Source organism: Schistocerca americana, chromosome X (genome assembly GCF_021461395.2).
Source record: "Schistocerca americana isolate TAMUIC-IGC-003095 chromosome X, iqSchAmer2.1, whole genome shotgun sequence".
NCBI lineage: Eukaryota > Metazoa > Arthropoda > Insecta > Orthoptera > Acrididae > Schistocerca > Schistocerca americana.
Window position 1 is genome coordinate 713,005,834 of NC_060130.1, and position 26,043 is coordinate 713,031,876.

Genomic DNA, 26,043 nt, shown 5'->3' on the forward strand with positions numbered 1-26,043 from the left:
CAAAGCTACAAAAAGTACATTTGTTTTATAAATGATGAAGGACTAGAGAAATCAATGCCTTTGGATTTCAAATTTATCTATTACTCATAACCAACAATGAATCTGTTTTGTTTAAACATCTTTATTTCTCATTAATAAACACTAATTTTCATCTGTACTCATTATTCACCATTCGAATATATAACATGGACAACAACTTCCTTAATTTTATTATATGAGCAACAGAATCAAAATATTACAGGTTATCCACATCAGTGTCCAGCCAACAGCCATTGCTTGCGTTCTGAGTTATTAACTTCTGTGAACTCTATACATCCCACAGTATTCATTCTGTTCCTCCATATTAAGTCTGTGCGAGTCCTCACTTCATTAAATTAGTTCTGCTGATTTAACGGTATTTTCATCATGACTGCTTGTGTGGATCACACTATGCTCCTAGAAAATCTCAAGAATTTTGCTGGTAACTGGTTTTCACCCTAATGCAAAGTGATTCATAAAAAAACTTAGGGAGTGCACACAATGAAACAGCATTTCAGAAAGGGGGAAAATCACCACCTGTGCACCATAGCTATCGATACTGGGTCCTCTTTTGTGCTTCGTACATATAAATCATCTTTCATCATACAAGGTGTGATTCGCAAGTTACAAGACTGAGTGGTGGAGCGCGCATGGACCAGTTCTGCCGGGTGGGGGAAGTAGTGGGATTTGGGGGGGGGGGGGGGGGGGGGGGTGTTCAGGGAACGAAATAACGCTGCGGCAGTTGCCTCCGGAACCATGGGGAGTGTGCATCGCTTGCAGTGTGAGTGCATGTCATTGACCTCGGTCAAAAAGTGGGAGATGCGAAAATGGAGCAGCACTTGGAACAGTGTTATGTGATTAAGTTTTGCATGCAACTGAACAAAACCGCCACGGAGACTGTTGGTATGATTCAAGAGGCCTTTAAGGAAGAAGCCATGTCCCATGCAATGGTTTTCATGTGGCACAAACGTTTCAAAGATGGCCGCGGGAATGTTGAAGACGATGACTGCTCTGGGAGGCCATCATCAAGCTGAAGTTTCGGTCAAGTTCAACGTGACAGCACTGCCGCAGCCACCCTACAGCCCTGACTTGCCTACAAGTGACTTTTTCCTCTTCCCCCGAATCAAGACAGGCCTAAAAGGGAAGCGATTCGACTCCACCCAGCAGGCTTCAACGAGAGCCCTTGACAGCATGACGCCTGAGGCCTTCCAGAAGGGCTACGAACAGTGGAAGACATGTTGGCAGTGCTGTGTTGATGCTGAAGGATCATATTTTGAAGAATTTTAGTCTGCAGTAGGTAAATGTCCAATAAATTTCGAGTTATGAGTTAAGTCTTGAAACTTTTGAATCACACCCTGCATATATGTGCAAGAAGCAGAAATAGGTTTCTTTGCTGACAGCACAAGTTTTATAATTAATCCTAATGGAGTAACTTCAACATCTGAGAATGTAAATATTTTATTGAAAATTAGTATCTGGTTCTCTGCAAATGTACTGTAACTTAATATAAATAAAATAATACATTCAATCCAGGGCTGCACAATGCACACCACACAATTAGAAATAATCAACAAGGATGAATCAGTAAATGCAACCAAATATTCTAAATTCTTAGGTGTTCATACTGATAGAAACCTGAACTGGAAGTCAAATGTTACAGAGCTTCCTAAATCTCAAATCCCTGCAACTTTTGTGTTACAGATATCAAATTTCGAGATGAAAAATCAAAAAGCTGACTGGCTCTGCATTTTCTCATTCACTAATGTCTTATTGTATCATATTCTGAGGTAACTGAGCTTTGTGGATGAAAGCATTTGTTGAACAGAAACATGCAATAAGGATAATATGAGGTGTCCACTCCAGAACCTCTTGTAGAGAGCTCATTACAATGTTGGGCATACTGACAACAGCCCAAAGTAAATTTACTGCCTTATAAAGTTTGTAGTCAACAATTAATCACAGTTTGAAAACAATAGTGACACTAAAAAGTATAATACTAGCACAGTAAAGAAAGGAATCAAGTATTCCACCATAAAAGTCTTTGACCACCTACCTGGTGGTGTAAGGAATTAAATACATCATAAAATTAGCTTTATACACAAACTGAAACCATATTTAATTGATAACTACTTCTACTCCACAGATATATTTCTTAGTTAGTAGCAAAGTGTGGTCAAGAGACAAAGAGTGAGATCAAATATAGTTAAGTATAAATCACTGTATGCGCAGCAAAAAGAAACAATACAACAAAACAAACCATAGATTATGAATTATGTAAATGATCAGCAATTGTCATATTTTCTTCCAGCTGGAAAAGTGTACGCTAACTGTAAAACTGGCTTTTTTTTTTACATTCCACCTTTTTCTACAGCTTTCAAATAGACAACATTTTTATTTTGAAGTACTAAGGTTTGTTGCATTAGTTCTGAAGAAAAGGGAATTAAATCAGAATCTGTCAGCTACTAAAAGAGACAGCGAAAGAATAGACTAACTGATACAGAATCTCATGAGGTTTTGCTTTGTAATTTCCAGCCTGGTAATTGCAGTGTGCATCTTGGCATCAGCATCATCATAACATGGCCACAAATTGTTTTGTCTGTTGTAACTTCTGCATGGTATCTGGTAATCTGAATGGTATCTCGTAAGAGTTTGTTTTAATGGTCTGGCAGGAAGTTGTTTTCAGGTACAAGACAGAAACTTCAACAAAAAGAAAAATTCATTTCTGGTACAAAACATTTTGTTGTACACACAGTCAATGGCATGGGGAGGAAGATTTTTTTCCACAGAAATTGGTTTTTAGTGAAGAAGCCAAGTTTAATGTGTCAAGATGAATTGTCACAAAATATACATTTGTGACAGAAAAATTATCATGTGACAAAGGAATACCACCACTTCCCTAAACTGAATGTGATTTGTGATACATCTTTGGACAATTTTTCTTTGTGGGGGCAATCATACTGGTGTGATGTACCTGGACACATTGCAATAATGGTTTATGCCATAATTACGAGTCACCAACTTTTCTATCTCCATGTCCTCTTACTTAATGAGTATGTTGAGTGGGAACCTACTTCAGTTGCTGAACTGCATATAGAGGCTGTTTTTAAAATTTAACAACTATGAAATGGCTTTGTTTTCTATCTGAGAAATGCAACTACAGCCAATTCACAGAATTTTCTGTGACAGCATATACTTCGATTTACTTAATCCTTTGACTGCTCTGGACGTGTTAACGCACGTGCCTTTGTACCTGTCTCTGTGAGCTCTGAATGTGTTTGTGTGTGCCACTAGTCCTTCTACCTGGTACTCTGAATGTGTGTACCCGTAGACACGTTCAGAGTACCAGGTAGAAGGACTGGTAAACATGTTCAGAGCACACAGGGACAGGTACAAAGGTGCGCGCGTTAACATGTCCAGAGCAGTTAAAGAGTCACAGTAATTTCCAATCTCATGTTCAATGAACTACTGTTGTCATTTCTTCTGACTTAATCAATATTGTCAACAACAAATCCCCCAATGGAGTATATGTAAAGGGATGGCAGAGTTGGAATTCTGAAACTATACATCTACAATCAATGTAACTGTGTATACATAACACTCCATAACACTGCACAAATTATTAGAATTCCTATACCCCATGAATGGTAGAACGGTAACAGATGCACATTAGTGTTGTTGGTGTTAAGTGTTGTTACCAGGCCTGGTAGGGTATATAAAGGGTGCAAACTGTGTCAGATGTTGAGTGATCACTGTGAAGGATGTGGAGATCCTGCAAAATCATATGAGACAGCATTATCAGCACCTAACAGTGTTTGAAAGGGGCCTTGCTGGTTGAATCATACAATATCCAGATTTGTGGGGCATTTGGATGTGACAGTGGTCCAATGTTGGACTGTATGGGAATGTGAGGGCAGGAATACTGGTCAGCAAGGTTCCAGTCGACCACATTTGACCACCAGGGAGGATCACAGTACTGTGCACCAACACCAAAGCACACTGTAACCCCTTCATGTCTGTGCCTACAACCCAAGGACAAGTAATGTCCTCCCTGCAATACTCTGTGTCATCACACGCCATTGGCCAGACACTAGTGGCAACTGCACTAAGGAAATACCATCCTGTGTGTAGGCTGCCATTAACAACATAAATAGCTGTGTGTGGAGTAGAGCACTGATAGGCAAGCATGGATTGCTGATGAATGGCATTGCACTGTGTTCAGCAATGAATTGCAGTACTGCTCTACCATCATCGGCGAGTATGGCGGCGCCCCAGGAAGGTGTCCCATTCATCCGTTGTTTTGGAGTGTAAAGTAGTATTAACCTGGAGTCATGGTGTGAGCAGCCATTGAGTATGGCTTCAGGTCACGCCTGATAGTTACTCTCATGCAACAGTATCGTGGTGACATTTTTCAACAAGATAATAGCAAGAGTCTCTATGAACTGTCTGTCTGACACTGAGATACTCCTGTGGCCAGCAAGACCCTCACATTAGTACACGATTGAATATGCAGCTCAAACATCAACTCCATCTGAGTGCTAGTTGCCTGGATATTAAGGAGCATTTAGATGTATGATAGCTTCCATCAGGAAAGGATATAATGGCTTTATAACACCCTTCCCACCCAAATCAGTGCATGCATTTAGGCCAGAGGGAAAGCAACATGGTACTGAAAGTGGATCAAATTCTATTTGACTTTTATTTGATTTTGCAAAAACTGAAGTAATATCACAAACCCTCTCACCCCATTAAGTGTTATTTCATTTCCTCCTCCCCCTCTGTGTGTTTCACTTTTTTGTCAGGCAGTGTGTAATACCTGAAGGAGAAATGATGTACACTATCCTTCAGTTATCTTTATTGAGGTACAGAAAGGAGTAAGGCATTCAGCAATAAAAGTCTTTAACCCCGTAACTACTGATGTGAACAGTGTGACAGATAATAATGAAAAATTTTCAAACACAAAATCATAACACGACTTCAATTTCAAAAATTTTTTAAAGGCAATCACGTAAAATGTCAGCATATAGCTATATTTTGAGATGAGAAACTTTGTTACATGAACATTCTACATTATAATGTGAGATTACAATTGTAGTCCACGAGACATGCAACTAACTCAATACTATAAAAATGGTTTTCTTTGTACCTGGAGTCATCCTGCAAAGCATCAGTTATTTCCTTAATATCAGCCTGTGTTATCGTTCCAGTAGGTGCAATGCTTTTGAAGTGGTAAAATAAATCTGCATGTTCCAACAGTAGTTCCTATAATTAGATAAATACAGAACATGTACACATGACACAACAAATATATAAATTTTAAATTTAAACCTTCACATACATACCTGGAAATTGTGCTTTGCCTTCTCCACAATTTCTTTTTGGTGCTGATCATATATTTGTTGGCGATCTTGTTCAGACAGGGCCTCAAAACATTCTCGACCCATAAAAAGCACCTGGACCTCTGATAAAAGTTTACCTGGAGTGACATAACCTGTGTCCTCAAGTAACTGCTTGAACTGCTTCTTCCACCTGCCGAACAGATGACACAATCAGCATCTGTGGTTTTCCTTGAACTCTTGCCTCAACCATTACAAACAAATACTCCTATTAGACAAAGGCCCAAATCTGCACCAGCTAAGGCCTCAGATAAGAAAAATATTCAGCATTTGAGCAAGTAATTTCGGAAAACCAGAGAAAGCCTACAGAATGGAAAATAAGGAACGAAATTTGATTACATAAGAACATATCTATAATGTTTCTACACCTACATTTCACACACTACATGGAAAGGAGTGCAGGAGTGTGAAAAATATTATACGTGGCAATTCATACACAGTAAGTAGAAGGAAGGAAGATCAGAGTTTAACAGAAGCAACCGAAGAAGCAGTGGCTACATAAATTACATGTATAACAGGCAGTCAAATGGAAATAAGACAGATGGAAAAAGTAAATAAACTGTTCATTTTTTCATAGTAATCACCATACCTTTAATAGATTTATCCACTGTGAGACAAGATGGTAAATGCCCTCGCAGAACAATGTTTGTGGTTGCTTGCGGGATGATGACTGTGCCCAGTCATGTACCTCTTTGTCCGAAGCAAATCAATGTCCAAAAAAGGCTTCTTCGGGGCTCCAAAAATATGAAAATTGCATAGGGAGAGATTGGCACTATATGGAGGATGTTTAAGGGCTTCCCAGTGAAACTTCTTCAGTGCAGTCGAAACAATCTAGGCAACATGTGGGCAGGCATTAGCCTGCCACTGAATGATGTCCCCCATCAACATTCCTGCATGTTTGGACCTGAACGCATGTTACAGTTTTTGCAAAGTGACCATGTACCACTGTGAGTTAATTGTGGCATCATCTTCCAGAAAGTCAATGAGCAGTGGGCTCTTGCAGACAAAGAAAAAGGCCACCACAACTTTCCTGGAGGTGGCATGCCTGTTGTTTCAACAACGCTGCAGACATTTCACTGGGAGTCCCAATCTGTCCCCATGTGATGTCTACATTTTTAGGGCCCTGAAATAAGACATTCATGGCTGTCAATTTGCTTTGGATGAAGAAGTGCACGCCTAGCTACAATCACGGATCCACATATGACTGGAAACATTTTTCCATGAAGGCACTGACCATCTTGTCTCACAGTGGGTTAAATGTATTAACTGTTATGGTGATTACTTTTGAAATATTACGCAATTTACTTACCTTTTTTCATATGTCTCATTTTCATTTGACTGACCCTTATACAAACAAACTGTAGTCGGACCCTGATCCAACAACCATTAATTCCAGGTTTGTTTACAGATCACAGCTCAAATATCCCTGAAATGTGGGTTTTTCTATAAGTGAAGCAATTTTTTGCCATTTCTACATGCCTGCCTGATTCTCAGTACCACTTCTACTTGGTGAGTGTGGATCTATTGTCACACACATATTACAAAGCACTGTTTGTAAGACATTTTCAACACAGTGAGATACGCAAGAACAAAGCCCAACTTTGTCTTATTTTATGCACAGAGGCCAGATTCATAAATCATTCCAACATAACTAACCAATGCAAAAGAAAAGCAGGGTGGAAGATCAACAGCAGAAATTCTGACTTTAACCGCTGTATCAGAAAAATGTTTTTGCGACAACAACAAGCAATCATCATCCTACTTACAAACAAAGGGTTTGCAGTATTAAAGTTGTCCTAAGCCAGCAAGAGGAGCTGTGAAAGTATACTCCTGCAAGATCTACACACATAACAAATATCTGCTTGAAGCCATTATTAAAACAAGAAATCCTGGACAAAGAATGACATTTCAATCAACAGAGTTCCTTACAGTTTAATAACAGTGCACATTTACATCTCCTACATTCCTCACGATTCAAAAGGCAGTTTTCTCATATAATTCCATAGTTTCCAAGCTCCCGTAGCATATAACTACAGTCTTGGTGAGTCATCAGCAAGTCAAGTCTCCCTCAGGCACAAAGCTTGGTTACAACAACAGTTTGCTCCTTGAAAAAACTGTTAACTGCTGTTTTAGGTTTCTGTGAACTCAAAAGAGTTGCCAGAAGTTCACTGGTACAGGTGCACTGATATCATCTGTTTTCTGGGCCCAAGTTGAGCATAGATACCAAAACTTCCTTCAATAACTCACCAATTTCAGTAAAATTTAATTCCCGTTATCCCTCCATATAACACAAGCTGCCTCCCAAGATGACAGACAATATTTTGCATGAGTCATTTCAGATTCTATGTTCACAGCAAAGTTACCAATAAAAAATGGCATCTGCAGCATTTGTGTGTAAGCAGTGTGACTATCTCATGTCAAAAGACAATTACCACTTTATCAAACCCAAATATGGTACCTTAATTTTTGCATCATACATTTTGATCTGGCAGAAATGTTGTGCTCATTCATCAGGACTGCAATCTATATCTTTTGTGTTACCAAATGTCCAAAATCCTTTCAGAAACACTTGCTAACTCCATTCTTTTAACCAACTTTCATTTTGTGGATATTCCATTTAATCTGACAGTTGCCAATTTATTCATAGAGCATTACATAAGACATGTGCTAGACATAGCACATTGCAAACCTGAGGTACATCGCAAGTACATAGATCCTTTCACTGTTTGGAGCCACAGTGAGGAACAACTCGATGATATTTTAATGCATCTGAAAATCCTCCATGCCAACACTAAATTTACTACGGAAGTAGAAAAAGATAAATAGCTACCAATTCTAGATGTAGTGGCTATGAAGAAATGGAAAGATTGGCCATGGAGAAGCAGGTGCTGTGTGAAACTGACAACATAACAAAATTGGTTGACACACAGGTTCTTGCTGTGGAGGAGAGCTATCATGCCAATTTGTTCAGGAAAACCATTGAAATGCATAAATATGACAAGAAAGGAGAAAGCCTCAAGATAAACAGATCCTGGATTCCTGTGCTGCAAATAACAATGGAGGAGTTACAGCAATAATGACTGAGCAGGTGTCCCTTATAGACATTACTATGCGGAGTACATGTAATACCAAGCCATGGGATCTAATCGAGTTCTGCCACCACCCATGGAGTGTGAATACTTGAGAATGCCAGCCACTTGTGCTGGAGAAATGTCAGAAAAATCATTGAACAAATGTCAGCCAAAGATTCTTTCCCAATCTTAGAGAATCTTCCACATTCTTGACAATTTTGAAAGTTGAGTTCCAAGGACAAAGAGCAAACAGATGGTTTGTGAATATATACGCTGTCTATGCTGGTGCTGGGCAAATCAGCTTGCAGTACTAAATACACAGTTTTGTCTAGAATTAGCCTTGAAGAACAAAAAACATAATCTTAATGACAGATTTAATAAACCAATATTCTGTTTTTGTTGAAGGCATCACCTTTCAAGATGGAGAAAGATTTAGATAAAGCTGAGAAAAATATGTTAGCAATGTACATTGCTCACTCACAATCCCATCTCCATCCATAGACATGATTTTATGTGTGCAAGTTACATCTTGAATACATTTCATATATGTTATTGCTAACACATAACTCTTTTTTCTACTCTCACCATTACACTAACTTGCAAGCAGTTTAAAAAAGTTGAGAAAGGTGTTTCATTTGATGTTAAAAGGATGTCTATGCATTATCAGTGAGGAATATTTACCTTCCCAAAGAATAAGGTGATATGTTTCATTATTTTAAAAGAGCATCTTGAAAGGCAGTAAATTTATGTACTGCTAGGTAATAGTTTTAAGAAATTTATTTTCATTTATCCAGTGATTATATTATTATTTTTTTTTCAAAAGATGAATAACAGACTTGATTTATGTAACACATTGAGTGTTATAATGAACTAAGAAACTACAGTAAATAACAAAAATACAGTTTGGAATAAAGTAGCTGATAATATCATGCACACTATGTGTTACAAGTCCAAACAGATAAATTTAGATGAAAAGTAATTTCTCTTTGGGAGTCATAAAATACTCAATTATTAATAAACTGACAACTTCTAATACATATGAAAAAGTTAAGTATGATGAACATGCATTGCAAGTTGTGTTGATACACTCATACTAACATGTATTTATGATACAAAATTTTCAGGCACTACAGTACAATACCAGAAAGTAAACAAAGTTACTGCTAAGCTAAAATGAACCTAAAGGCACTTGCAACTATTTTCTCAATAACTAATGGTAAATTCAATAAAAGTGAAAAAAACAGTTTTTTCATTAGATAATGATAAATAAAAATGACATGATATTTCAAAATCTAACAGAGCTCTCAGATTTTATGCATACAATTTTGAAAGGCTCCAAACATGCAGTCCAAGAGAGAAACTGTAAGCACATAGCACAAGATTTCTTGAAATGCCTGGAATTGGTGCAATCATTCTATAATTCTGGCTCAAAAATTATGTGGGATTAAATTAAATATTAGTACATAGATTGCCAGTAGATGTACAATTTTTATTGTTCATAAATCAGATGGTGTTAATGCAAATGTCAAATCATTCTCTCACTTCTCTCTCTTTTTAACTGTTATTGGTCAAGATGTGTTATGAGCAATGAACAAACCAACCATGCGAAAAATCAGTTTCAGTTCTTCATATGAGTTCTTCTCTAAAGTGCCAAAAATTTTTCTTTGGAAATACTAACTTGGGCAATATGACAAATCTAATTTACACCACCAACAAAATCATTAAAGCTGCTTACTATGTGAGATTTGATCTGTCATTCCTTCAAGTTTCATTAAGTGCTTTCTACTTCAGCCCACTAATACATTTCATTTCATCAGAAGCAATTATAGTTCTTTCCTCTGCTTCCATAAGCTCTCTTTGTACCAAAATAATATCTACACTTTTTGCTACAAGCTTCCCATCCATACCTCCTTTCACTACATAATCTAATTTATAAATTGTTATTGATCATTTCATTAAATAGTCAACAAATTTTTTCTACCATTGCCCGCTTTCAGTTTATCTTCTTTGACTTGCTCAAGGATAAGCTTGAAACTGCAATTTATGTTTGATCCTCATATGGTACGATGTAACATAACTTTCACCTTTTGCAGCACACTGTGCGTATAAAAAAGGAAACACCATAATCAGGCCCTGAAGCTCATGATTTAACATACTGTTGACAAAGGTGTTATTAGTGCTGGAGAACAAACTTTGTTAGGACAATGGTGGTAAAGGCAATCAGAAGCATCTTCTTCAATGGAGCAATTATGGATACCACAAGAACCTGAATCAAAATGCCAGGAAGAGGATTTGAACCCCACTTCTACCAGAGCGAGTCCAGTGACTTACAACACTACGCCATTTCATTCATCCTGCAAGACAGAAATTTAACTGCTGTGCACAATGTTACCTCACAGTGCAAATAAGGAAAGTGATCACAAAGAGTGATTGCAGAAAATACCTTTGTGGGACACAGTGAAAATTTGCTGTTAAAATCATTAATTTTATTGACAATTAAAATGAGAAACACATGACAATGCTGACAGAGAAGACAATGGAAGGTGCAAGCAACTGCAAAGTAAAAGTTCAGTAAGTCTAAATTGTGCTAATTATGCAAGGAAGGAGACAATGGTGAGTGAAGCAGGATTTAGATATCCACATAAAAGCAGAGTAAGTAGAATGCACACAATAAATATTTCACTGATGATATAGATAAGTGTGTTACACACACACACACACACACACACACACACACACACACACCTACACGATGCTGGCTGGAACACAATGTCGAGATTGCAGCTTGGCAGTCAGGGTAAGGTCACAGTTGGGGTGGACAGAGGGGCAGAGAGGTGGGAAGTAGGAAGAGGGGTTGCAGTAGGTAGCTAGTGGCTTGAAGGGAGGCAGCCAGTTCGCTGGCTAAGAACACAGGAGGGAGGAAAGGCAGGTGTATGGGCTATACATGTTAAGCACGGGTGCTGGAGCAAATAGGGAGCAGCACATGATAACAGTGACATACAAATGTGAACTGGGAGGTGTTAATAGGACAGAGGAAGGGGGAACAGTTGGTGGAGGGTGTGGTGACAGTGGGATACCTGACATTGATGCACAGAGTGCTGTGGGAGCAAAGGATATGTTGCAAGGATAACTCCCATACCTGTAGTTCAGAAAAGCTGGTGGCAGCGAGACGGATCCAGATGGTGCATTTTGTGAAGTGGTAATTGAAATCAAGTACATTGTGCTCAACTGCATGTTGTGTCACTGGTTGGTTAACTTTGTTCTTGGCCACAGTTTGGCCATAGCCACTTATTCTAGTGGACAGCTGATTCTTTGTCATACTGACATAAAAGCTGTGAAGTGATTGCAGCTTATTTGGTATATGACACGACTGCCCTGCCTCTGATGGGGCAGTATAAGCCTGTGGCAGGACTGGAATAGGAAGTGTTGTGTGGGTGGATTGAGCAAGTCTTGCACTTGGGGCGGGGTGTCCTTTGTAGCTGATTCTTGGGGGTGCTGGGAGGATTAGAGGCATGTGAGGATATGGCACAAGAAATATGTCTGTGGGCTAGGTTTCAGATATGGGGCCTTTCTGTGAAGGTCCTCATGAGACATTCAGCATACTTTGCAAGGGGGTTCTCATTACTGCAGATATGCCATCCATGGGTGGCCATGCTATATGGAAGAGATTTTTGTGTGTGGAAGCGATGACAGCTGTTTAAATACAAGCACTGTTTGTTAGTGGGTTTAATATGGGCAGACACGTGGAAGGAGGCATCAGAGAGGAGGAGGTCAGTATCCAGAAAGGTGGCATATTAGGTAGAGGAGGACCAGCAGAAGCAGATGGGAGAAAAGGTGTTGATGTTGTGGAGGAATGAGGACAGGGTTTCATGGCCCCGAGTCCAGACCATGAAGATATCATCACTGAACCTGAATCAGACAAAGGATTTGGGTGGCTAGGAAGGTTTCCTCTAGATGACCCATAAAAAGATTTGCATAGGAAGTTGCCATGGTAGTGCTGCCAATTTGTTTATATAACTCCCCCTCAAAGGAGAAGCACACGCATGGCACACACTCCCAATTCACATCTCCATATCACCCTCATCATGTTTTGTTCCCCACTAGCACCAGCATCTGTGCATCACATGCCTAGCTTGTTCATCTGCCATCCCTCACTCCTGCATTCCTAGCCAGTGTACCAGCTGCCTTCTTTTGAGCCACTAGCTACTCTCCTCAAACCCTCATCCTGCCTCCCATGTCTCTCACTGTCTGCCTGCCCTTTCCAACATACCCCCATCCCACTCCAGCTCAAGAAAAGATTGATTCCATAAGCTAGGAAGTTCTCTCTCTCCTTTGTGTGTGTGTGTGTGTGTGTGTGTGTGTGTGTGTGTGTGTGTGTGTGTGTGTGTGTTAATGACTCAATGCTTCTGTTATTCAGTGAGTGGTCCCCCTTAGTTCTAAAATTATTTACATTCTACCAGAACTTTCCAACTATATTATTATTATTATTATTATTATTATTATTAGAATTTAGCTACTTCAGGATCATGTGAATAAGCTGATTTATGACATGATATTCTTTTCCTTTATTTTTATTTTTTGCTTCCCAATATTACTTAATTCTTGCTCTTTGTTGTTCCCTTCTACCAATGTCCCTCCCCCTTGTGGTTTTTTTTTTTTTTTTTGAAACTTTTAACTTCTTTCACCTTTTCCTGAATTCATGCCTGTTTGTTCTCTATGTCACTGTCTGTTTCTCCCAACTCCTACAGATCTTCCATAATGTCTATAAACCACGAAATTTGTTTTTTTGTCAATATACTTCATTATTTTTTATGACAAAATGAAGCATCAGAATTTAGTCACTGGTTTACTTAGAGGAACAATGCATTATAATGTGAATAATGTAGCAAAGTGACAGTGTGTGAGAAGTATTGTCAAGTAATAGTGTTGGGCATCATCTCAGTGTTGAGAATGCAGAGTTCTGTTTCATGTTCACTTCTGCCTCTCACAATAGGTGGGTTGGTGTGTTCTGAAGGTTCGAAAGCTCTTACAAGTATCAAGTTTTGTTTATGTTATCTTCTCTGCTACCACTACTTCAACTAAACAATTAAATGGTGAGTAGTTATCTTCATTCCTTCCATTGTTAAAAAAAATTAAGGGGAATGTAAGTGGTCCCTTACTGTTTATTACAATTGGCCAAACTGTGTGTACAGACACAATGAAATTCAGCAGACAAACCACACACAAGTATGCAGTGGAAAGAAACTTTTAACACATTAGCAAATGTATAACATCAAACAAATCTACTTCCCTTCACGAATTCTGTTTAAATTTGCTTTCAGAGATACAGTTTTCACTAAATTTATGAACACAATAATACATTTTTCAACTACTACAAATCTCTAACACAACTGAAACTTTATGTTACTGTAATTTTCACTTTCATTCCACCTTCTTTGACTATAAAAATGTTTTTTTTAACACCTTCTTCCAAAAATAAATTTTGAGTTTTTCCTCCCCCCCCCCCCCCCCCCCCCCCAGGCCCCGGTGTCCCTCACCCATGAATCACCTCTCCCACTGATGATGAAATCTTCTGGGTTGTTTGTCCACATCATCTTCCTCTTTACACTTCAAGAGCACTTGACATTTCAAACTCTCTGCTGGGATCTTCTTCAGGATTCTGCTAGTGTCCCCGGGTGACTGAACACTCCAGGGCACCAGAAGAATCCTGAACACAATGCCAGGAAATACTTATAAGTCTGACACAGAACTGATACCTGTTCATGAACAGAATCTCCCACACACTCTGTTCCGAGTACTGCGCTGTGTCGTTACATTCTACATCCACACACATACTCCACAATCCATCACAGAAGGTACTTTGTAGCACTAGTGATCATTAACTTACCTGTTCCACTCACAAACACACTGAGGGAAAAACAATTGTCTATGTGTTTCCATATGAGCCCTAATCTCTCTTATCTTGTCTTTGTGGTCCTTACACAAAATGTACACTGGCAGTAGTAGGATTGTTCTGCAGTCAGGCACAGGTTCTCCAAATTTTCTCAATACTATTTTCACAAAAATAATGTCATCTTCCCCCATGGATCCCCATCCGAGATCAGAGACCATTTCTATAATACTCGTGAACTGACTGAATCTCTCAGTAACAAACCTAGCAGCATACCTCCGAATTGCTTCGACATCTTCTTTTATCCTGACCTGGTGGAGGTCCCAAACACTCTAGCAGTACTCACAAATGAGTAAATGAGTCACACAAGTGTTCTATATGTTATCTTCTTGGTAGACTTTAACAGGATTTTCCCAATTTACCAAAATTGACCATTTGCCTTCCCTACCATGTGCCTTAAATGCTCATTTCAGTTCGTATAACTTTGCAACATTATGTCTAGACATTTAATCAATGTGACTGTGCTGAGCAGCACATCACTAATATTGTATTCTATCATTACAGGATTCTTTTTTCTACTCATTTGCATTAACTTACATTTTTCTAAATTTACAGGAAGCTGCCATTCATCACACCAAATAGAAGTTACGTCAAAATCCCCCAGCACCATCCTAAAGTCACTCAACACAACACTTTCCTGTACACTACAGTGTCACCAGCAGTCACAAATTACTGTTCATACTATCCATCAGATCATTTACGTATATAGAAAACAAGAGCAGTACTATTAGACTTTCTCAGGGCTCTCTTGACAATACCATTGTCTCTGATGAACACTTGCCATTCAGGACAACATAATGGGTTCTATTACTGAAGAAATCTTTGAACCATTCACATATCTGAAAACACATTCTGCATGCTTGGACCTTCATGAAAAGTCTGCTGTGGAGTACTGTGTCAAACACTTTCTGAAAATCTAGGAATACAGAAGTGAGTGAGTGAGTGGAGCAGACATGTTTAGTGACTGGTTGAATGCAACACAAAATGATGCTCATGATAAAACAGTGTGTGTTCGCAGAGAACATGTACAGATCTGTTTTTCACACAAGCGTTTATGACTGGAAGTGTTTTGGTAAAACCTCCCACAAAAAATCCTGCAATGCAAAACTTAGTGGCAAAATGGCATGATAAACAGGTTCTGTGGTGAATAAAAACTGTAACTATCCAAAAAGAATTTGAATAACAGAAAACACTGCTCGAGTTAAGAAAAGCCTGGAACAAAGTCTGATGAAATATCAACTCGTTTTATCCATGCAAGTGGAAATTAAGAGATCATAATATCAAAAAATTACCAAAAAGGATCTGCATCAGAAAGGGCTACAGAAGAACACTGAAAATGCTACTTCTGCTACGCCTCAGGCAGAGCTGCTACAGAAGTCTTACACTTTGATAAATCAAGCACAGCACTGCGTCAATGTCAACAGTGGCTATTTGCAGCAGATTCTATGGTGTTAACAAATGTCAATCCCATATCAGTCTTAATGTAAATATTTTTTCCCTGCAGTTTCATTTCGCCCACCCTGTACATCATCAGAACGATCACCATCTATTGCTTCTCCTCCTCCTCCTCCTAACTACAATTTCTGTTCCTATTTTATTTTCTTGTATTTGCTGTCTGTTCTTTACATGAAAGGGTTTCAAAATGTGAACACAGTCAAACATTAAAAATTACCTCAAAGTCACAATATGAGAACCTTTTGAAAAGTATATACTGATTATTATGGAAAGCATTTCAATATAATTAAAATCTTGCTTGCAACTGTTTTTCATGAATGGTCAGATTGAAAATTAACAGGGCAAATTTTTACAAAAAGATCAACTGCCTGATAAATAAACTTTTTAATTGCTGTAAATACAAGTGCAATGTAAAAATGCACAAAGTTAAAATTATATCACAACAACAAAATGCAGTGATTTAACTATGCACTGAAACACACTTTCTTTTATTCTACTAGGCATAAATGTGAACAAATGGGGTAGGGAGGAGGGCACAGTTCACTCTAATCTCTAAAAGCAAAAGATGCAAGCATTTCAGTATCACAAAAAGGCTCACAGCGGCCGGTGCAATAATACACATCAAAATGCATTTCATCATGTTATCACATACATACCTTTTTGGAAGTCTGCAGCACATAAAAAAATGAATACAAATTATTAAAGGGAAAGAACTAGTCTCTGAAACACATGTCTGCAAGAAATGGTTTATTGTCACACATAATGATTTCTTTGAATCTGAGCCTTATTAAGCCTGTTCATGTTACTCACTCTAATCTTTTCTGCTCTTGCTGCAATGCATTCACATGGTTCTTGAAGACTGTTTCTGCTTCACTTGTGTCTAATACTTCAAATGGAATCCGTGTTTCTGACACATCTGTCAGGTCACATTCTGTCCATGGAATATCGTCTGGGCATTCATAAAAATACTGGCTAAAATCTGGATGCTCTTTGAGACGAAGTTGTACAGCCGGCCAATCTCTACAATATGACAAATGGAAACAAGCAATGTTTATACACTGAATGACATGACTTTAAAAACTGGAAAGAATAAAAAGAAATAACATTTACATAAGAACATTCACAAAAAAATCAGGAGTAAACATCATTCCTCTAATGGCTTTTACAATACAGTGTTATTCAACCAATGAAAATACTATCTATATTGTCTTTACATTAACAATATTGATTTCATAGACTTTCCCGGCATAATAACTGCTGATATTCTTCACGGGTTTGCAGCCGGATCATTTCGTCGTCCAGACGTCTGGACGGCAACATGATCCAGATGCAAACCTATGAAAAATATCACTAACAAATATTGTCTGACTGTGTTAAGTCGTGACAACGTGCAGCAACTGAAAGTAAATTCCTCCAGTGAATACACTCCTACAGCACCAACGAAATACACAAAATGGAATACTTCTTATTTGAACACAAATTTTGTGCTAATGAACTTGGTAGCACTCAATGACATTCTGATTTAATGCAAAGGCCAGCTTTTTAACTTCTAATGAGAAAGATATAGCTCTTGCCTACTAACTGTAGGCTCACTGAGAGATGTCTATCGCCAGGAACCTGCCACTCTGTGTACAACGTAGATAATGACAAAGCATTTAGGGAACCTGCCACTCTATGTACAATGTAGATAATGAGAAAGCATTTAGCCATCTTCTCTCAATTCTGAAGATGTCACAACTTCTGAAAAACTGTTTAATTCCTATACCATATGATTTTATACTTTTATTGCCCACATGCTTACATTCAACTGGTTTGCTCAGCCATAACGAAATGCCACTAATTCAATGTTTCTGCAATCTTATGGAGGATTCTCTGGAGGATCTGACTTTAATGGTATCCCAGGCTTTATTATGACTGGGTCTGTCTCTGATACAGGCTGAGAGCTCTTACAGGCCAAAACTGGTAGCAGGTGAAAAGAACAAAACTGGTGAATCAATAATAATTAATTTACTACAAATTACAGGAGAGCAAATGAAATACAGAAAATGACATGCGAGTCCAACTTGTACACACTGACTTATCGCTATAAGCTGACCAATGGAATGAAAAGTTATTTAGCCAATATAACAAGGCTTCTGCACATTTATAAATTTTTATTCACCTGAATGGCCAAGTCTTTACATGTATCAATGACTTGCATACTCTAGGCAAGACTGAGTGTCATTGAGTGCTGAAGTACATGAGTTTGTGCAGAGATAGCCATAACACTTCCAAAGTAGTACTTTTTATGAAGCCACATAAAATTTTAAAAAGCATGTAAACATTATATAACACATAGCATGTGACACACACAATTTTGAGCCTGTAAGCTAAGGCACTGCCCCTTACAAAGAGGAAAGCAGCACAGTGCTATTATCTAAGTTTAGACTGTGAATGAAAAAGTTCTTAAACTCAATCACTGTTTGGTGGATCTGATGATTCGCTATGGGCTATGTTATCAACATTATCCTTGACACTACCAGCAACCTGACATGCAATCAATACCACTTGATCTTCCTGAGCAACAAAACCATTTTAAGGATTCATGTCAGGCATGAAGATGACCAGGTCCACAACCTTATACTTTGAGTGCAAATCGATATCTGCAAAAATGTTATTTGCAGTGCAAATCACAAGACAAACTGAAAAGCTATTACTAATCATAATGTGTTGGCTTTTGCGGCCAATGCCTTCATTAATTAAAACTTCCGAGCTAAGAGGCCATGGTCGAACAGTAGAAATTCTTCCTCCAGAGGTTTGGCGGGCAACGGCGGGCAACATCTTCTGAGGTGTGCCAGTGCTCACCTCAGAAGATGTTGTCTGCAGTTGGCAAGGAAACGTCAGGAGGACGAGTTTCTATTTTAGCTTGGAAGTTCTAATTAATGAGCTAATACCAGTTACAAGAGTAATAGCCTGGCCCTATATTCACCTCTTAAGACTCATACATATGAGGACATCATCTTCAATAATCTTCTGCTGAACATGCAACTGCTGATGAAATTCTGCAGTTCAACAAACAGTAGGATTGAGAAGGGAAGGGTAGGGGAGGGCATTTAGGGATGGAGAGGGGGATGGGGAGGGGAGAGGGAGGGAGTGGAGGGCCGGGAGGAGGAGGGGGAAGGGAGAGAGAGGGGTATGGGAGGAGGAGGAGATATTCCTGCACAAATTAAACAATTAAGCATTTTTAAAGCATTCTGTATTGGACTCTTGAAACTACCTGCTAGCTGTTAATTTCTTAGGAGTATCATAGCTGATGGAGATCATTAATTAAAGTGTGTGATGACCCTTATGCTATCACTGCTAGAGCTGGTGTGACTAAGAGGTGTGCTTCGGTAATCTAATGGTTAAGGCAACAGCCCATGAAAAGCATGAATCCAGGGATGTACTCTATATCAATGCAGTCATCTACATAAGACGGGTAGTAAAATAATGAAAAAACCTTTATTAATAACAAAAAGAGGGCCAGCATTGGTTGTTGAAGTAGAAATCTTAATTTCTATTGCAAATTGATTTCAATCACTGGGTGATCATCATGAGTGCTAGTACTAAATCCCTGTTGTCTCTTAAATACAAGCAGTAAAACTGCAATATCTGCAAATATCAATGAACAGTGCTTTTCAGACTATTGCATACTCATCCCTGCAGTTGCCCTGAATCAAACAGAAAATATGGAAAATCTCTACTACTGCTTTGAGAAAATGTAAAGAAAATTGCTGATGTATTTGGTATAGCAACAATAAAACTGTCCGATGTGATGACACCATACTTGTGGCATGGCAAACATAATAGATGTAGACTAACAGAGGAGACAACAAAACTGAAGAAGCGAGTTAGTGTGAACAAGTGACATCACAGAAAAGTCAGTGACTTTTGGTGTTGTACAATATCAATACCACACCAGGCAGAACACATACCAGGTTGGCAATAAACCACGTGATGACCTTCCTACCTGTGGCTGTCTTGAAGACACAACTACAGCTGTACATGCATGTAGTGCCACCACTGTTCCGGTATAGGACAACGCCACACTGAGGCTAACCCAATTGCCTAGCAGTCCATGAATGGAGTCAAACTAAGCCTCAGCAACTTGTAGTAGCATTTCTGTATTGTGATCATTAGACTTGCTGTATCAGGTTAAGTAAACACAGTATCAAGCAGATTACATGTATTTCTAATCATTTCTGCTTTTTAAGCACCCACCTAATCCTCGGCACATACCTTGGTGGATTCAACACTTGCGACAAGTATACACCCACAAGTTTTCTGGTTCTACTTCTCACTCTGCAACCACTTGGCGACAATATTTACCTGTCTGTGCATCTATTTCTTACAGATTTGTCACCACTACCATGCTTGCCATTTCTTTATTGTGTCCTTGTTTCAGACCCTGGCTCTGCACCTACCTGCAAAATTAACTGCATTTTCTTGTACTTTCAGAGCCTAACTATTTCATATTTTCTCATATTTCTCTTGCTTTCATGTGTTGCTCATCACTAGCCTTCCACAAGAAGTCACTAACACCGATTATTCAGTTTCAGGCGCAGCAGCTGAATAATTTAATAGAAATGGTGACAAAAACACTCACCGTGTAAGCCAACCCTCTACCACCACCTCCCATCACCCACAGCACTGCCACAGCCAGCAGTGCCTGTTTCCCTACAGCCATTCTGTGCTTTTGACTCAATGCGAGAGGAATGGTTTGAGAACCATGTACAGCTCAATACTCACCTGCAGGCACATCATACTGAAGGTAGGGACAAGCAACCATATTTTCTTGTGACAGTAGGAGTGACTGTGTATCATATCACCTACAAACATTTTCCTACCATTCGCCCTGAAAGAGTTCCGTACAATGAACAAATTGCTGCTCCAGATGAGTAGTATGATGAACAGGTTAATGTGACAGCTGCATGTTACAAATTCTTTCAGTTGCAGAGGCAATCTAATCAAACTCATAAGGAGTGGTTATCAAACTTACAAGGGCTTATGCATCACAGCAAATTTAAGTGAGAGTCTGGGCGTTATTATAGTGATGCCATCCATGATTAGGGATGCTATCAGTCAGAATGTGTTAGATCCTTGCATATGCAAATTCTCATGTATCCCTACCCTCATGTGCAACAGGTTTTGGAATTAACGGAGCATCAGGACTCATATGACACAGCCATATTCATTCTGTTCCTATTTGTGCAATACAGAGTAGTAGTAAACAGGTTGTGCCTGTAGCCCATGAGCCATGGAGCGCAGTGTCTCAGCCTGGGCAGAAATGTAAACGAATCAGTGTGGTAGGAAGCAAACTAGTGATGTTAAATCTTGCCCTCAGTGTTTCACAGCTCACCACTGGCAGGCACGTCCTTGCTGTGACACTAAGTGTGATCATTATGACAAGCTCTATCATGTTCACGTGGTCTTTTTGCAAAAAATGCAAGCCCAGCAAGCACTTTGTACGTTTTCGGAAGTCCCTGTCAATGGATATCAATTTAATTTTTTCCAAGCTATGTAGTGACTCTTAGTGTTATCCACTGCAAATCAATTGGCACCTGTGCCCAGATCTCCTCCATGCCGTCATTTCTGCCAGTACCAACATACAGTGATGGCGAGGAGTTTTGAGGGTGGAGGAATGTAGTTTCATATAATATTGATACCACACCAAGCAGAATGCATCCTGAGGTTACCAGTAAACCACGTGATGGTCTTAACAATCTGTGGCCATCTTGAAGCCACATTTCCTGACAGTACATGCACATAGCATCACCGTCAAGAAGACACCACAACAGAGCCAGCCAAAGAGCGGAGTCAGTTGAAGCCTCAGCAGTGTATAGTAGTGATTCTGTATTGTGATAATTTATTATGATTAGGCTCTGATTAAAGGATTCTCTTGGACTTTCTAATCAACTTAAATGAACACCACTCTCACTCCGATTATGCGTACTTCTAATCACTTCTGCTTTCTGTCTAAGTGCATCTCAAACAACCTGTTTTTGTAATCACAGTGCAAAATAATTTACACAAAATGAACACATGTGAGCAAGTGGCCATCTCCAGACCAATGACCACCACCAAGAACAAAATAGCTTGACAAAAATGATGATAAGACCACACATCACGAGCTAATGATAATTGGAAGAAAGTAGTATGGTCCAGTCATTCTTCACTTTGCTTTTAATAACATGTTGGGCTTATATATGGCACACATCAAAACTAGCTTGTACATCAGAAACAATTATGCACATTTTCATGATGGCATTTGTGCCACATACACCGTCGGCATTATTCAAGGACTATTTTATGAATTTCCATAGCACTCAGTGTCCCACTTTGTTACTTTCTGTGGACAATACAAAGCATCTGTGGTTTATTTTGTACAATGAGCCTTCTCTACCATTACTGACATAACTAAGTACTGTGTACTGAACTAGGTATGGCAAATAGAATAATTGCTGTGGAAATAGTTAACAAATTGTGGGCATCCATCCTACGATGTATTGCAGCTGTGCAACATTTGTAACATGGTTCAATGCTCTACTGACAGTGTTTGTTAAGAAGTTTCTATTACTTCTGTATCCATCTACACATCATAAAATGTCACTGGACATTGCAGGAAACTTGTAGCACATAAAAAGAAATGTGCTACAAGACATAGTAGGTTATCCAATTACCTGTCCCTGATTATCACAAGCTCTCAACCAGGCATATATCAGCACAAAAGAGCAGAACTGTGTGAGGCAGATATGCATATGTTCATAAACAAATAGCCTGGAATGTAGCTGTTAACTCAAGTTAAACCAAGAAGGCAAATAGTGAGAATTAATTTCACATGGAAGCACAGTGTTTATTGTGGTTGCTTTGAATGAAATCAGTTTCATGCACCGAGTGTTGCTTTTTGGGCAAGTTCCCTCCCATTCAGAATCCATTCTTGGGCTCAGCTCCTTCAGCAGACAGGAAGAGCTGACTCACAACACAGAAAAGCTGGAGATCACATAGTGTGATATTGAGTACAGTCATCTGTTGTTACAAGTCCAAAGATATTCATTCATGCAATCGCAAGATGATTCATGATTTCATATAAATTCTAGCATCTACAATGTTGTGCTACAGATTTATGTAATTCTTTGAGATGATCAATCAGCCCCCACACTGCTCCACAACATTAAAAATAAAGATGATTACTTCACAGATATGAGTCCATTGTCACAATCTCGAGTATATTTATGGGTTTTCATCTCTACACAATTCTTCAATATACATGAAAAATGTTACAAATCTCACTCAGTCAGACCTAAATCCAGAAATGTTCCTTATAACACAATATTGGTTATCGAAGGAATTTCTTACAATTATATAATATTTGTTAAAGTAATGTGTTTCAGAAGAGCACAGGTTTTGGCATTCTGTCTTTTAAAGAAGTAACGAACTAAACAAAAAATGGACTTAAATACAATATTTTCCAAATTCATATGAAGTTAGGACAACAAATAATAACATAAATTTGTGTTTTACAATGTAAAGTGTTAAAGTGACTTCTTGTGTTCTGACAATTTTGGAAATATAACATACAAGCTTCAATCATGATGACCCCAAGGGAACAGGAGGAGGGTGGGGGGAATAACCATTTGAAGAAATTAAAATATACAAATGATGTACTCAGTACATACCTGTCTCGAAGAGAAGAAATATCAGGAACCATTTCTTGCAAAATTTCAGGAAGCATGTCCATATAGCCCTGGACTCTCTTTGCTAAATGTTCATCTTTCAGCTTTTTCACATATCGCCGAAAAAGTCGTTGGGAACAATCCAAACCAAACAGCTCAACAAAACGAATAAAGTCTTCTTGCTGTGCAAGCTTTTTTGAAGTATAGCTCCAAACTGCTCTATAATCATTAACGTGTAAACGTATTAAACGCTGATATGCTTCCGTGCACTGTTCAAGAATTTCCTTCCTAATTCTAGCTGCCTCTACATATGGCAAAATTTTTGTTCTTCCTTTGGTCCTGTCAATTAACTGAGCTAAGACAATAAATGCTAAATCTACATTGATATTTTCATGGGCAGATGTTTCCACTAAAGGAATTGCACCTTTGTATTCTTTTCTGGCTACAAGTCGTTCTGCTTCCTTTACATATGTTTCATTGGCATCATCATTTTTAGTTGTAACAAGCACAATAGGTTTCTTCGTTTTTATCAAATTGTTTAAAATTGCTGTAACTATTTCTGTTTGTTTCTCAATTGTCCTACCTGGTACAACACTCACATCATACAAACACAGGAAACCGTCAATACTTATTTTACCATCTGGTAATACTTTTTGTTCATATTCTTTTTCAATGCCTGTAAGGAAGGAAAAATAAATACTTGCTATAATACACATGTGACATCCAGACAACACATGAAATGAGTACACTTTCATTCAAAAAGCCATTACCTAATTGATTCTTGCATATGTACATCAGTTTTTCGGCAGAAGTCAGTTTTGTTGCACTACATCTCTTTACATACGGCTCCATTTTACTTCCTGGAAAAAAGAAAAACCAGAACTAACTAACAAAGACATCTTATGAATGTCTGATGTCCTGAGCAACAAACTTTAACTACAAAGCAACAAATTTTGAATACAAAGGATAGATGTAAATTAAAACTAATGCTGAAAATTTTGAAAATAACAGGAAATGGGAGTTGAGGAACATAATATTAAGAAGGTAACAATACCAGAGAAGGAAAGTTGCTACTCACCATATAGTGGGGATGCTGAGTCGCGATAGGCACAACAAAAAGATTCACACAATTATAGCTTTCGGCCATTAAGGCCTTTGTCACTTCAGTGGTGTGGTTTCAGTTCTCAGGGACTGCAGACGTCTGTGCAAGTTGCATTTGCGTGAGTGTGTGTGTGTGCGCGTGTGTGTATGTGTGTCTACTGCTGACAAAGGCCTTAATGGCCGAAATCTATAATTGTGTGAATCTTTTTGTTGTGCCTATCGCGACTCAGCATCTCCGCTATATGGTGAGTAGCAACTTTCCTTCTCTGGTATTGTTACATTCCATACTGGATTTTCCCTTGTTTAATATTAAGAAGGATTACTCTCAGTAATTTTTATGATAAACATACATCGAATTCATTGTTTCCTCCACACTGTCCAATGAGATTCTATGAATAAATTAGTTTTATCTTTAAGATAAACTGTCATTTGTATGTCATACAATTATCATAAACAAAATTACCAAAAATAAATACTAAGTGCACTAACTATAAAATTCCGCACAGTTCTACACTATAACTGCATCACAAGCACAATTTGTATTTACAATGGGGAAAGAGCAACTGAGTAAATATATGTAAAATAAAATATGTATAAAATAATGCACAACCTTTGAAAGGCTGAAAAGACGCGTCATCTATAAATTCTGTTTGTTCAATCACTTGAAAGAGGAAATCGATACTTTCTTCAGAACATTTGGTAACTTCACCCCAGTACAAAAAATGATCGTTATTTACAACACGTCCACTGAAATCAGTCTGAAACAAACAAAACATTGTTTACTATTAGAAATTGTTATGAGCCTAAAAACACTGACTCTTTAATGACTTGAGAAATATTTTGACATTTTTATTGCAATCATATGATGTGTTATAACTTAATGCTCCACCTGTCATTTCCATTACAGTTAATAATACTGTGTGTCAACAGAGAGCTCCACTCCTTGTTTCAAATGGAGTAATTTGATGAGCTCTAAGACCGAGAGAAATGTTGCTGTCTGCATTTAATACATATTGGTGACGGGGGCTCATTGGTGATAGGGGGTCACATGTGCAGCACGAGACGTGTGCTCAAAAACGCTAACATTTAAAACATCCTATTGGGGGTGGAGCATAAAGATCTTCTTTCACGTTTTTAGGTACATCTTCTTTGAATGCCAAAATAAACGCAACTACATCCAGTATAATCTTTTGGCCCCCCACTGGATATGACAACAAAATGGACACTCCCATTGTCCCTGGTTCACATGCATTGCTTTATTTGTCTGCAGTGTGTGGTCACAATGGAAAATTACACCATGGCCCACATTGAAGCTCCTGTGAGGTGAGATTGTGATGGAGAAGTCATCAAGCTTTCCACAGAAG

The 26,043-nt window shown here is 38.5% G+C and overlaps 1 protein-coding gene across 4 annotated transcripts in view; it reads right to left on the bottom strand.

Moving 5' to 3' along the window:
* Positions 1-26,043, bottom strand: part of LOC124554685 (rho GTPase-activating protein 190) — a 278,320-nt gene that overhangs the window by 204,035 nt on the left and 48,242 nt on the right. For all 4 annotated transcript variants that reach the window (XM_047128306.1, XM_047128305.1, XM_047128304.1 and 1 more), the window contains exons 3-8: positions 25,290-25,437; positions 24,349-24,438; positions 23,582-24,254; positions 16,698-16,907; positions 5,358-5,544; positions 5,162-5,277 (exon numbers count right to left, since the gene is read on the bottom strand). In XM_047128306.1, the coding sequence (XP_046984262.1) occupies positions 5,162-5,277; positions 5,358-5,544; positions 16,698-16,907; positions 23,582-24,254; positions 24,349-24,438; positions 25,290-25,437 (1,424 nt within the window). The remainder of the gene's footprint in view (positions 1-5,161; positions 5,278-5,357; positions 5,545-16,697; positions 16,908-23,581; positions 24,255-24,348; positions 24,439-25,289; positions 25,438-26,043) is intronic.